Raw genomic sequence first — 13,862 nt, 5'->3', positions numbered from 1 at the left:
CCCCAGCTCCATGTTCGTGTAAGTACACTGGTGGGACACATGTCACTCTCGAAGCAAGCTGCAGCAGTGGGCTTAAGGCTTGCTGAGCCAGAGGTTCCCCAGCATCAGCATTTTCATAGCTGCCGGTGGACTTAGCCAACATGCCATTGTCTACTGCCTGCGTCAGTCTCATTTTGCTTCTACCTGCCCTAAGGCACCCTAAGATTCTATCACTATGAGTGCCACAGTTCAACGACACTTTGTCCAAAATATTTATTTAAATAGAGCACTCTTTATTACCTAGCCATACTGTGTTGAGGAATCCAGCAACACGAAGCACGGAACAGGTAGTAGTAACAAACACCACGGTGACACGGCACTTCCCAGTACACACTGAGTAGCAGACTAGCGGTAAAAGGCCCCCCAGCCTAGGTGCTTTCTGCCTGCAGTTCAGCGGTGTGGACAGACTGCTCCGGTCACACAAACCACAGATAGCATGTGCTCAGCGTACAAAAGATGAGACTTTTTGTCCAACAAATGGCTTGCCAGTATAGGACACCTAAGAAGCCCTGGTGGTCCTCCTAAGAATCCTACCACATGTCACAGGAAGGATGTTTCTTCCCTTGTTACTGTAGTTCTTCCTAGAGAGCATCTAGGCCCATGCAGAGCACCACTTATTGACAAAATACTTGTTTAGAAGGGATTAAGCAGCCGAAGACTTTCAACAGCCTCTCTTTCCATGTTCCCTTTGGTAACATCATGTGGGGAAAGGGCTGGGCCAAAAAGCCACGGTCAGAGCACCCATCTGGACGGACATGTCCAGTCCAGCCCATTACAAATGGCAGCAATGTGCCTCCCATCACTGAGGCAGAGGGAGGTACATCTCTGGTACAAAGCGAGCTTTAAAAATGCTCAAAAAGATCTGCCGTCTGTGCGAACTGAGCTCCAAGGCCTCTCCTCCAAGGTCTGCGCAAGGCTGCGCCCAGGGAAGACCGGCAAGGCCCCTTGGCAAGGCGAGGGCAGGCCGGGCCTGCAGGCCAGCCCGAGGGGGCCTGCCAGGACGGGCGGTGGCGCGCAAAAGCGGCCATGCGACAATGCGCTATTGTGAGACTGGGGTCACTCGTGAGGCGAGCGGCCGCGGCCAGCAGAGCTGGGTGCTGCTGGAGCCATTGGAGCCAGCGAACGTCGCAGCTCGCGGAGAAAGTTCTGGAAAGAACCATGGAGAACATTCTCCGTGCTGATGTCCAAAATGGAGATGGACTAGCGAGAACAGAGGAGAAGAGGGCCGAGGTGTGTACCAGGCTGCAGAGAGGGCTAAGCGTGGGAGCCAGCAACCGTGTGGGGCTGCTGTGGGCTGTGGGAGTGCACAGGGGAGGGAGAGTGACAGGCACAGGGGGGAGGCCGGAGGAGGCTCTTGGGGAACTGTGTCTCTCTGCCGCTGCTGGAGTCCAGCTCCACAGGCCAGAGAGTGCTGTGCAAGGACGTCAGGGCTGGGTAAAGGGGCTGGAGTTGTAGGCAAGTGACCGGAGGAGCAGAGCATGGCTGGGGAATAGGGCACTCTTGGCACCCTCCTTGCGTGGGGCTTTCAAGGCGCACTTCTGGAAGCTGCTGTGCAGGAAGGCTGTGGAGCCTGCGCTCCAAAAGCCCATGAGCACCTCTTTCTTTCCAGCCTGGGCGCCGAAGACAGCAGCTCAGAGATTCTACTGAGCTGCTGAACTTGCCGCTTGGTGTCAAGATCCCCGTGGAGCCGGGCTCAAGCACAGTCTTCCACCGGACCAAGCTGGGTGTAAAGGTAAAAGCAGCTGGAAGGGGTCAGAAGAATCCCCTCTTCCTCCTCCTTTTCTTGCTGGACACGCAGAGCATAATGCAAGAGGGACATTCCTCCATCCAAGCAATGGGATATCCTGGTGTCAGTGGGAGCTGCAGTCCTTAGTGTGACAGGGAACAGATGGTCTGTGCGCTGAGAGAAGGCAGGAGCTGCCAGGAGGAGGCCCCAGGTCGTTTGCAGGAGTTGGGAGAGCAGGTTGCAATGTGGGTCTCTGCCCACACATGAGCTTGCAGAACCAGTGGCAGCCTGGTGTGTGGCACTGGAGAAGTGTTCCACGGGGCCCGGCGTGCATCAGGCAGCGAGGCGGCCAGGGATGCTCCTACAGAACCTGGGAGACTCTCCAGGAGAGTTTTCCCTTCCCTCGAGCTCTGTTTGTGCCGAGCTGTAAATGGCAAGGCTTCTCTGCCGAGGAAACTTGTCAAGTATCCCCTTCTACACACAGCCACGAGATGGGAGCTGTGGAGCTGTGGATGGTTCTCCTCGCCTGAAAAGTCTCCAAGTAGAATAAGCTTTCCTTTGGGTATGATTTCTCCGTATCCCTGTGGGTACAGAGTGAGCTAGGTGCTGAGCCAGGAATGACCCTAAATCTCAGAGCCTGGAGAGCTAGCCCTATGAGCTGACAAAGCTCCAAAGTGTCTTTGTCTCTTTCCTCAGCCATCCTACCCTGATCTTGCCATGCACAATGTATCTTACAGCTTCACCAGCCGGCCAGTCACTTTGATCTTGGAGATCCACACTGTCATTTACTGGGGAATGAGTACAACAGCCTGCATGACCCCCATTTGCGGGAGTACTACAGCCGCAAAGAGCATTTGCGTAGGCTGAGGAGAGAAGGCTTCATCACGGAGGATGGCAAAGTAGGTTGTCCATGTGGGTGAGATGATGCCCTTCCAAAGGAGGGGGAGGTTGCCAGAGCGCTTGCTGCAGCCGCTCCTTGCAGGTGGAGGGCTCAGGGTTGTTGTGCTGCTTTCGCTGCTGCGGGGCAGGAGGAGCCCAAAGCTTGCTCTAGGCATTCCCATCTGCTCTTCCCAGGCTGTGTGTCGCTGCCACAGCAGCGGGTGCGTGGCCAGGGGGCCCAGTGATGAGCACGAGTCCCCACTGGGTGGTGGGAGCAAAGCCCCTCGATGCTGGGCCGGGCCGGGAGCGCAGCTCTCGCTGGGCTAGCGCTCCTGCTGGCAAGGCAGGCTGCGCGTGAGCGGCCAAAGCGCTAGATGATTTCTGCCCTCATCTCCTCGTAGGTTGTCTGCAATCTGCATGAATTCAACCAGTACAGGCAGTACCTGACGACGCTCAAGATAGAGCTCGAGAAAGCAGATGGGCAGGAACACGAGCCTAAACCTCAGGGTGCACAGGTACGCGTCGTGGTGCAGAGGGATGGGGTTTCACATCAATTCTGCCAGAAAGGCATGACCTGAAGAAGTGGTGAAGGCTGCGCTGGTGTGCCAGCTCTTGCGGCATGGAAAGGTTTGCGTCGCTCTGTGCTGAGCAGCTGATTCAGGATTTGGGCACGGGTGGGAAAGTGGTCCCTGAGTGCCCACTGAGAGTGCTGAGGGATGCCTTTCCCTCCTGGTCCCTGCTTCCCTCTCCTGGGCAAGGGCTTCTCAGAAAGCATGGCAATGCAGGGATCTCCAGGAACAAGGGCTGCTTGTTCCTACTCATAAAACGAGCATTCCTCACATTCAGGTCTGGACAAGGTGCCAAGGAGCCTCTGAAGATAAGCAGAGGTGTGGTGGGAGCCAAGTAGGCAACACCCGCGGCAGCCAAGACCCCAACACCCGTGGTAGAGATGACAAGGGCAAAGGGTTCAGATCAGTAAGTCAACCTCCTCCATCCTCTCTCTCCAGCTGGTTCACCGTTCACTGGTTAATTCCTCCTGGTTTCTGTTGCAGAAGTGCTCAAAGGAACAGCGGCACGCTAAAACCCGCACTCCCTTGAACTGGAATACCCTGACAGAAGTGCGGGAGCTGGCAGAGAGCACAGTCAACAAAGTGCTGCAGAGGGTGAAAGAGCTGGAGCAGCCAGTCCACGTTTTAAGGAGTGCCCCCCTTGCAGTTCGGGGAGGGCTGTTTTGTAGCGGAGGAAGGACAGAGCATTCAGAGAAGCCTCCTGCGGATGTGCGGGAGGAAGTTTTGCTGGTGGCTAGAGACATTGCAGCAGCCCTTTTGGATCATCTGGCGAAGGAAGGTGCATACAGAGCATCAGATGCCTCTGAGGCCAGGCTGTTGGCCAGTCGCAAAAGGCAGCAGCGCGTTGCCGCAGGACCCACGCGAGCGGGCAAATTGGGAGAAAGAAAAGCCAGGCAAGCTGAACTCCCAAGGTTTGATGGAGGACTTCCTCTGCCTTCGCTTCACAAAATCATCCAGGATGCTGCTGAAAATATTGCAGCCACCTTGCAAATGTTTGCAGCATCTCAGTTTGAGCATCACTTCCACTGCAAGTACTCTGAAATGCTCAAGCTGCCCATGAAGACAATTTGTCAGAGGCAGCTGCAACCACCCCAGGCACCTTCCTCCAACCACGTCATTGAAGATGGAGCATCATCTAGAACCTCTGAACACGAGACAGCAGACGCCAAAAACTTGCTTGCGTTGCAATCCTCCCAAAATCGTGCTGAGCTATCCCAAGCCAGGAGCACGCTCGAAGGGGAAGGCATTGCCAAAGCAATTTCCAAGGTTCAGCAGCTCCACTCGGAGATAAAAGTGTGTGCTGAGACCTTTGTGTGTGATGCTCTGGAAAGCCTGAAGAAGGAGTTAGAACAGAAACAGCCTGCCAAGGCAAGAGCCTTACCACACAGGTCAGAAGAAAGCCCTGTGCAGAGTGGCCCAAGAGAGCAGCGTGTTCGGCCTCTGACTGCAGGAGATCCAGGCGTGCATTGCAGAAGGCAGGTGGCAAAAGAGCCAAGCCGGAGAGATGGGAATGGGAGCAATGTGGGACAGGTCTTTCCAAAAGCAGAAGGAAGGAGAACTCCTACTGGAAAGTTAGTGGAGAGCCAACCAAGAACAAAGCTCCCTCCCCTCATGGTCCGTGGAATGGTCATGCTTTCAGAGGATGAAGCAGAGGCTCAAGGTTCTGAAGAGAAACATTCAGCTCATCTGCTCCCATCCGTCTGCCAAAGCTCTGAGCATTTTGCTCAGAACACGCCAGAACACATGCGGAAGCCGCACACTCCCCCCTTGCCAGTTGCATCAACACCTCACTCTGCACTGCTGGAAAACCAGCCTAAAGCGAGGCCAGGGAGCACACGAGACCCTTTCCCCTGCATTGCTCAGCAGTATTGCAGGCAGCCCGTCCCTCCAGCAGCTCCAAAGACCGCTTCTCAGAGCGGAGCCCGGATGAGATCGATGCGTGTAAAGCTGGTGACGGACAAGCCGGGGCAACGTGAACGCTGACAGAGGGCATTACCGGGGCACAGAATAAAGATGTTATTTCCAAGCACTGTGTGGATGTTCTTGTGTTCCTGTGCTGCTCCGGTGATTTACACCTGTTCATGACAGGGTCCAGCAACTGCTGCGAGAGCTGCGCGAGACCTTGTGCCCAGGTCGCGAGGCAGACGAGGCGAAGCTTCTCTTCAAGCAGCCCACGTGCGGCAAGGGCTCCAGAGTGCCATTTCTTGGGGCGAGGGCATTGGGGCAGGCCTGGGCTATGTAGCCAGAATCCGGGCAGGCAAGGCTGCTCCCACCACTTGCGCTCACACATGTACTCCTGCGCTCGCTTCCCATCCCTTCGTTAGGGTGTCAGTAGAGGCAAGCCTGCTCTGCTTCAGAGTTCACCTGAAGCATTTCCATGGCAGCAGCCGAATGTCTGCAGTAAATTCTGTGCCAGAGGGAGCTCCAAACCTCTTTCAACTGCACAGAGACTTGGTCGACTGTGAACTCCCTCAAGAGTCATTCCATTCCCCACTCTAGCCCCAGCTCCATGTTCGTGTAAGTACACTGGTGGGACACATGTCACTCTCGAAGCAAGCTGCAGCAGTGGGCTTAAGGCTTGCTGAGCCAGAGGTTCCCCAGCATCAGCATTTTCATAGCTGCCGGTGGACTTAGCCAACATGCCATTGTCTACTGCCTGCGTCAGCCTCATTTTGCTTCTACCTGCCCTAAGGCACCCTAAGATTCTATCACTATGAGTGCCACAGTTCAACGACACTTTGTCCAAAATATTTATTTAAATAGAGCACTCTTTATTACCTAGCCATACTGTGTTGAGGAATCCAGCAACACGAAGCACGGAACAGGTAGTAGTAACAAACACCACGGTGACACGGCACTTCCCAGTACACACTGAGTAGCAGACTAGCGGTAAAAGGCCCCCCAGCCTAGGTGCTTTCTGCCTGCAGTTCAGCGGTGTGGACAGACTGCTCCGGTCACACAAACCACAGATAGCATGTGCTCAGCGTACAAAAGATGAGACTTTTTGTCCAACAAATGGCTTGCCAGTATAGGACACCTAAGAAGCCCTGGTGGTCCTCCTAAGAATCCTACCACATGTCACAGGAAGGATGTTTCTTCCCTTGTTACTGTAGTTCTTCCTAGAGAGCATCTAGGCCCATGCAGAGCACCACTTATTGACAAAATACTTGTTTAGAAGGGATTAAGCAGCCGAAGACTTTCAACAGCCTCTCTTTCCATGTTCCCTTTGGTAACATCATGTGGGGAAAGGGCTGGGCCAAAAAGCCACGGTCAGAGCACCCATCTGGACGGACATGTCCAGTCCAGCCCATTACAAATGGCAGCAATGTGCCTCCCATCACTGAGGCAGAGGGAGGTACATCTCTGGTACAAAGCGAGCTTTAAAAATGCTCAAAAAGATCTGCCGTCTGTGCGAACTGAGCTCCAAGGCCTCTCCTCCAAGGTCTGCGCAAGGCTGCGCCCAGGGAAGACCGGCAAGGCCCCTTGGCAAGGCGAGGGCAGGCCGGGCCTGCAGGCCAGCCCGAGGGGGCCTGCCAGGACGGGCAGTGGCGCGCGAAAGCGGCCATGCGACAATGCGCTATTGTGAGACTGGGGTCACTCGTGAGGCGAGCGGCCGCGGCCAGCAGAGCTGGGTGCTGCTGGAGCCATTGGAGCCAGCGAACGTCGCAGCTCGCGGAGAAAGTTCTGGAAAGAACCATGGAGAACATTCTCCGTGCTGATGTCCAAAATGGAGATGGACTAGCGAGAACAGAGGAGAAGAGGGCCGAGGTGTGTACCGGGCTGCAGAGAGGGCTAAGCGTGGGAGCCAGCAACCGTGTGGGGCTGCTGTGGGCTGTGGGAGTGCACAGGGGAGGGAGAGTGACAGGCACAGGGGGGAGGCCGGAGGAGGCTCTTGGGGAACTGTGTCTCTCTGCCGCTGCTGGAGTCCAGCTCCACAGGCCAGAGAGTGCTGTGCAAGGACGTCAGGGCTGGGTAAAGGGGCTGGAGTTGTAGGCAAGTGACCGGAGGAGCAGAGCATGGCTGGGGAATAGGGCACTCTTGGCACCCTCCTTGCGTGGGGCTTTCAAGGCGCACTTCTGGAAGCTGCTGTGCAGGAAGGCTGTGGAGAGCCAAAAGCCCATGAGTGCCTCTGTCTTTCCAGCCCGGGCGCCGAAGACAGCAGCTCAGAGATTCTACTGAGCTGCTGAACTTGCCTCTGGGGGTGAAGATCCCTGTGGAGCCGGGCTCCAGCACTGTGTTCCACCGGACCAAGCTGGGGGTAAAGGTAAAAGCAGCTGAAAGGGGTCAGGAAAGTCTCCTCTTCCTCCTCCTTTTCTTGCCGGACATGCAGAGCATCCTGCAAGAGGGACATTCCTCCATCCAAGCAGTGGGATATCCTGGTGTCAGCGGGAGCTGCAGTCCTTAGTGTGACAGGGAACAGATGGTCTGTGTGCTGAGCGAAGGCAGGAGCTGCCAGGAGGAGGCCCCAGGTCGTGTGCAGGAGTTGGGAGAGAAGGTTGCAACATGGGTCTCTGCCCGTGCATGTGCCTACAGAGCCAGTGGCAGCCTGGTGTGTGGCACTGGAGAAGTGTTCCACGGGGCCCGGCGTGCATCAGGCAGCGAGGCGGCCAGGGATGCTCCTACAGAACCTGGGAGACTCTCCAGGAGAGTTTTCCCTTCCCTCGAGCTCTGTTTGTGCCGAGCTGTAAATGGCAAGGCTTCTCTGCCGAGGAAACTTGTCAAGTATCCCCTTCTACACACAGCCACGAGATGGGAGCTGTGGAGCTGTGGATGGTTCTCCTCGCCTGAAAAGTCTCCAAGTAGAATAAGCTTTCCTTTGGGTATGATTTCTCCGTATCCCTGTGGGTACAGAGTGAGCTAGGTGCTGAGCCAGGAATGACCCTAAATCTCAGAGCCTGGAGAGCTAGCCCTATGAGCTGACAAAGCTCCAAAGTGTCTTTGTCTCTTTCCTCAGCCATCCTACCCTGATCTTGCCATGCACAATGTATCTTACAGCTTCACCAGCCGGCCAGTCACTTTGATCTTGGAGATCCACACTGTCATTTACTGGGGAATGAGTACAACAGCCTGCATGACCCCCATTTGCGGGAGTACTACAGCCGCAAAGAGCATTTGCGTAGGCTGAGGAGAGAAGGCTTCATCACGGAGGATGGCAAAGTAGGTTGTCCATGTGGGTGAGATGATGCCCTTCCAAAGGAGGGGGAGGTTGCCAGAGCGCTTGCTGCAGCCGCTCCTTGCAGGTGGAGGGCTCAGGGTTGTTGTGCTGCTTTCGCTGCTGCGGGGCAGGAGGAGCCCAAAGCTTGCTCTAGGCATTCCCATCTGCTCTTCCCAGGCTGTGTGTCGCTGCCACAGCAGCGGGTGCGTGGCCAGGGGGCCCAGTGATGAGCACGAGTCCTCACTGGGTGGTGGGAGCAAAGCCCCTCGATGCTGGGCCGGGCCGGGAGCGCAGCTCTCGCTGGGCTAGCGCTCCTGCTGGCAAGGCAGGCTGCGCGTGAGCGGCCAAAGCGCTAGATGATTTCTGCCCTCATCTCCTCGTAGGTTGTCTGCAATCTGCATGAATTCAACCAGTACAGGCAGTACCTGACGACGCTCAAGATAGAGCTCGAGAAAGCAGATGGGCAGGAACACGAGCCTAAACCTCAGGGTGCACAGGTACGCGTCGTGGTGCAGAGGGATGGGGTTTCACATCAATTCTGCCAGAAAGGCATGACCTGAAGAAGTGGTGAAGGCTGCGCTGGTGTGCCAGCTCTTGCGGCATGGAAAGGTTTGCGTCGCTCTGTGCTGAGCAGCTGATTCAGGATTTGGGCACGGGTGGGAAAGTGGTCCCTGAGTGCCCTCTGAGAGTGCTGAGGGAAGCCTTTCCCTCCTGGTCCCTGCTTCCCTCTCCTGGGCAAGGGCTTCTCAGAAAGCATGGCAATGCAGGGATCTCCAGGAACAAGGGCTGCTTGTTCCTACTCATAAAACGAGCATTCCTCACATTCAGGTCTGGACAAGGTGCCAAGGAGCCTCTGAAGATAAGCAGAGGTGTGGTGGGAGCCAAGTAGGCAACACCCGCGGCAGCCAAGACCCCAACACCCGTGGTAGAGACGACAAGGGCAAAGGGTTCAGATCAGTAAGTCAACCTCCTCCATCCTCTCTCTCCAGCTGGTTCACCGTTCACTGGTTAATTCCTCCTGGTTTCTGTTGCAGAAGTGCTCAAAGGAACAGTGGCACGCTAAAACCCGCACTCCCTTGAACTGGAATACCCTGACAGAAGTGCGGGAGCTGGCAGAGAGCACAGTCAACAAAGTGCTGCAGAGGGTGAAAGAGCTGGAGCAGCCAGTCCACGTTTTAAGGAGTGCCCCCCTTGCAGTTCGGGGAAGGCTGTTTTGTAGCGGAGGAAGGGCAGAGCATTCAGAGAAGCCTCCTGCGGATGTGCGGGAGGAAGTTTTGCTGGTGGCTAGAGACATTGCAGCAGCCCTTTTGGATCATCTGGCGAAGGAAGGTGCATACAGAGCATCAGATGCCTCTGAGGCCAGGCTGTTGGCCAGTCGCAAAAGGCAGCAGCGCGTTGCCGCAGGACCCACGCGAGCGGGCAAATCGGGAGAAAGAAAAGCCAGGCAAGCTGAACTCCCAAGGTTTGATGGAGGACTTCCTCTGCCTTCGCTTCACAAAATCATCCAGGATGCTGCTGAAAATATTGCAGCCACCTTGCAAATGTTTGCAGCATCTCAGTTTGAGCATCACTTCCACTGCAAGTACTCTGAAATGCTCAAGCTGCCCATGAAGACAATTTGTCAGAGGCAGCTGCAACCACCCCAGGCACCTTCCTCCAACCACGTCATTGAAGATGGAGCATCATCTAGAACCTCTGAACACAAGACAGCAGACGCCAAAAACTTGCTTGCGTTGCAATCCTCCCAAAATCGTGCTGAGCTATCCCAAGCCAGGAGCACGCTCGAAGGGGAAGGCATTGCCAAAGCAATTTCCAAGGTTCAGCAGCTCCACTCGGAGATAAAAGTGTGTGCTGAGACCTTTGTGTGTGATGCTCTGGAAAGCCTGAAGAAGGAGTTAGAACAGAAACAGCCTGCCAAGGCAAGAGCCTTACCACACAGGTCAGAAGAAAGCCCTGTGCAGAGTGGCCCAAGAGAGCAGCGTGTTCGGCCTCTGACTGCAGGAGATCCAGGCGTGCATTGCAGAAGGCAGGTGGCAAAAGAGCCAAGCCGGAGAGATGGGAATGGGAGCAATGTGGGACAGGTCTTTCCAAAAGCAGAAGGAAGGAGAACTCCTACTGGAAAGTTAGTGGAGAGCCAACCAAGAACAAAGCTCCCTCCCCTCATGGTCCGTGGAATGGTCATGCTTTCAGAGGATGAAGCAGAGGCTCAAGGTTCTGAAGAGAAACATTCAGCTCATCTGCTCCCATCCGTCTGCCAAAGCTCTGAGCATTTTGCTCAGAACACGCCAGAACACATGCGGAAGCCGCACACTCCCCCCTTGCCAGTTGCATCAACACCTCACTCTGCACTGCTGGAAAACCAGCCTAAAGCGAGGCCAGGGAGCACACGAGACCCTTTCCCCTGCATTGCTCAGCAGTATTGCAGGCAGCCCGTCCCTCCAGCAGCTCCAAAGACGGCTTCTCAGAGCGGAGCCCGGATGAGATCGATGCGTGTAAAGCTGGTGACGGACAAGCCGGGGCAACGTGAACGCTGACAGAGGGCATTACCGGGGCACAGAATAAAGATGTTATTTCCAAGCACTGTGTGGATGTTCTTGTGTTCCTGTGCTGCTCCGGTGATTTACACCTGTTCATGACAGGGTCCAGCAACTGCTGCGAGAGCTGCGCGAGACCTTGTGCCCAGGTCGCGAGGCAGACGAGGCGAAGCTTCTCTTCAAGCAGCCCACGTGCGGCAAGGGCTCCAGAGTGCCATTTCTTGGGGCGAGGGCATTGGGGCAGGCCTGGGCTATGTAGCCAGAATCCGGGCAGGCAAGGCTGCTCCCACCACTTGCGCTCACACATGTACTCCTGCGCTCGCTTCCCATCCCTTCGTTAGGGTGTCAGTAGAGGCAAGCCTGCTCTGCTTCAGAGTTCACCTGAAGCATTTCCATGGCAGCAGCCGAATGTCTGCAGTAAATTCTGTGCCAGAGGGAGCTCCAAACCTCTTTCAACTGCACAGAGACTTGGTCGACTGTGAACTCCCTCAAGAGTCATTCCATTCCCCACTCTAGCCCCAGCTCCATGTTCGTGTAAGTACACTGGTGGGACACATGTCACTCTCGAAGCAAGCTGCAGCAGTGGGCTTAAGGCTTGCTGAGCCAGAGGTTCCCCAGCATCAGCATTTTCATAGCTGCCGGTGGACTTAGCCAACATGCCATTGTCTACTGCCTGCGTCAGTCTCATTTTGCTTCTACCTGCCCTAAGGCACCCTAAGATTCTATCACTATGAGTGCCACAGTTCAACGACACTTTGTCCAAAATATTTATTTAAATAGAGCACTCTTTATTACCTAGCCATACTGTGTTGAGGAATCCAGCAACACGAAGCACGGAACAGGTAGTAGTAACAAACACCACGGTGACACGGCACTTCCCAGTACACACTGAGTAGCAGACTAGCGGTAAAAGGCCCCCCAGCCTAGGTGCTTTCTGCCTGCAGTTCAGCGGTGTGGACAGACTGCTCCGGTCACACAAACCACAGATAGCATGTGCTCAGCGTACAAAAGATGAGACTTTTTGTCCAACAAATGGCTTGCCAGTATAGGACACCTAAGAAGCCCTGGTGGTCCTCCTAAGAATCCTACCACATGTCACAGGAAGGATGTTTCTTCCCTTGTTACTGTAGTTCTTCCTAGAGAGCATCTAGGCCCATGCAGAGCACCACTTATTGACAAAATACTTGTTTAGAAGGGATTAAGCAGCCGAAGACTTTCAACAGCCTCTCTTTCCATGTTCCCTTTGGTAACATCATGTGGGGAAAGGGCTGGGCCAAAAAGCCACGGTCAGAGCACCCATCTGGACGGACATGTCCAGTCCAGCCCATTACAAATGGCAGCAATGTGCCTCCCATCACTGAGGCAGAGGGAGGTACATCTCTGGTACAAAGCGAGCTTTAAAAATGCTCAAAAAGATCTGCCGTCTGTGCGAACTGAGCTCCAAGGCCTCTCCTCCAAGGTCTGCGCAAGGCTGCGCCCAGGGAAGACCGGCAAGGCCCCTTGGCAAGGCGAGGGCAGGCCGGGCCTGCAGGCCAGCCCGAGGGGGCCTGCCAGGACGGGCGGTGGCGCGCGAAAGCGGCCATGCGACAATGCGCTATTGTGAGACTGGGGTCACTCGTGAGGCGAGCGGCCGCGGCCAGCAGAGCTGGGTGCTGCTGGAGCCATTGGAGCCAGCGAACGTCGCAGCTCGCGGAGAAAGTTCTGGAAAGAACCATGGAGAACATTCTCCGTGCTGATGTCCAAAATGGAGATGGACTAGCGAGAACAGAGGAGAAGAGGGCCGAGGTGTGTACCAGGCTGCAGAGAGGGCTAAGCGTGGGAGCCAGCAACCGTGTGGGGCTGCTGTGGGCTGTGGGAGTGCACAGGGGAGGGAGAGTGACAGGCACAGGGGGGAGGCCGGAGGAGGCTCTTGGGGAACTGTGTCTCTCTGCCGCTGCTGGAGTCCAGCTCCACAGGCCAGAGAGTGCTGTGCAAGGACGTCAGGGCTGGGTAAAGGGGCTGGAGTTGTAGGCAAGTGACCGGAGGAGCAGAGCATGGCTGGGGAATAGGGCACTCTTGGCACCCTCCTTGCGTGGGGCTTTCAAGGCGCACTTCTGGAAGCTGCTGTGCAGGAAGGCTGTGGAGAGCCAAAAGCCCATGAGTGCCTCTGTCTTTCCAGCCCGGGCGCCGAAGACAGCAGCTCAGAGATTCTACTGAGCTGCTGAACTTGCCTCTGGGGGTGAAGATCCCTGTGGAGCCGGGCTCCAGCACTGTGTTCCACCGGACCAAGCTGGGGGTAAAGGTAAAAGCAGCTGAAAGGGGTCAGGAAAGTCTCCTCTTCCTCCTCCTTTTCTTGCCGGACACGCAGAGCATCCTGCAAGAGGGACATTCCTCCATCCAAGCAGTGGGATATCCTGGTGTCAGCGGGAGCTGCAGTCCTTAGTGTGACAGGGAACAGATGGTCTGTGCGCTGAGCGAAGGCAGGAGCTGCCAGGAGGAGGCCCCAGGTCGTGTGCAGGAGTTGGGAGAGAAGGTTGCAACATGGGTCTCTGCCCGTGCATGTGCCTACAGAGCCAGTGGCAGCCTGGTGTGTGGCACTGGAGAAGTGTTCCACGGGGCCCGGCGTGCATCACGCAGCGAGGCGGCCAGGGATGCTCCTACAGAACCTGGGAGACTCTCCAGGAGAGTTTTCCCTTCCCTCGAGCTCTGTTTGTGCCGAGCTGTAAATGGCAAGGCTTCTCTGCCGAGGAAACTTGTCAAGTATCCCCTTCTACACACAGCCACGAGATGGGAGCTGTGGAGCTGTGGATGGTTCTCCTCGCCTGAAAAGTCTCCAAGTAGAATAAGCTTTCCTTTGGGTATGATTTCTCCGTATCCCTGTGGGTACAGAGTGAGCTAGGTGCTGAGCCAGGAATGACCCTAAATCTCAGAGCCTGGAGAGCTAGCCCTATGAGCTGACAAAGCTCCAAAGTGTCTTTGTC

General features: G+C 55.7%; 1 protein-coding gene across 1 annotated transcript in view; it reads left to right on the top strand.

Annotated features, from left to right (window-relative positions):
• LOC148593866 (uncharacterized) overlaps window positions 1-13,862 on the top strand; it is a 95,498-nt gene that overhangs the window by 10,347 nt on the left and 71,289 nt on the right. The window contains exons 10-18 of the mRNA XM_088529180.1: window positions 1,688-1,771; window positions 2,503-2,664; window positions 3,046-3,165; window positions 4,689-4,703; window positions 7,394-7,477; window positions 8,209-8,370; window positions 8,752-8,871; window positions 10,395-10,409; window positions 13,100-13,183. Of these exons, the coding sequence (XP_088385306.1) occupies window positions 1,688-1,771; window positions 2,503-2,664; window positions 3,046-3,165; window positions 4,689-4,703; window positions 7,394-7,477; window positions 8,209-8,370; window positions 8,752-8,871; window positions 10,395-10,409; window positions 13,100-13,183 (846 nt within the window). The remainder of the gene's footprint in view (window positions 1-1,687; window positions 1,772-2,502; window positions 2,665-3,045; window positions 3,166-4,688; window positions 4,704-7,393; window positions 7,478-8,208; window positions 8,371-8,751; window positions 8,872-10,394; window positions 10,410-13,099; window positions 13,184-13,862) is intronic.

This window comes from Tinamus guttatus, unplaced genomic scaffold, assembly GCF_059628265.1.
Source record: "Tinamus guttatus ecotype Peru unplaced genomic scaffold, ASM5962826v1 Tinamus_guttatus_pri_ptg000326l, whole genome shotgun sequence".
Classification (NCBI taxonomy): Eukaryota; Metazoa; Chordata; class Aves; order Tinamiformes; family Tinamidae; genus Tinamus; species Tinamus guttatus.
Note: the sequence above shows the minus strand (reverse complement) of the source record. Positions and strands in the feature narration are given on the sequence as shown.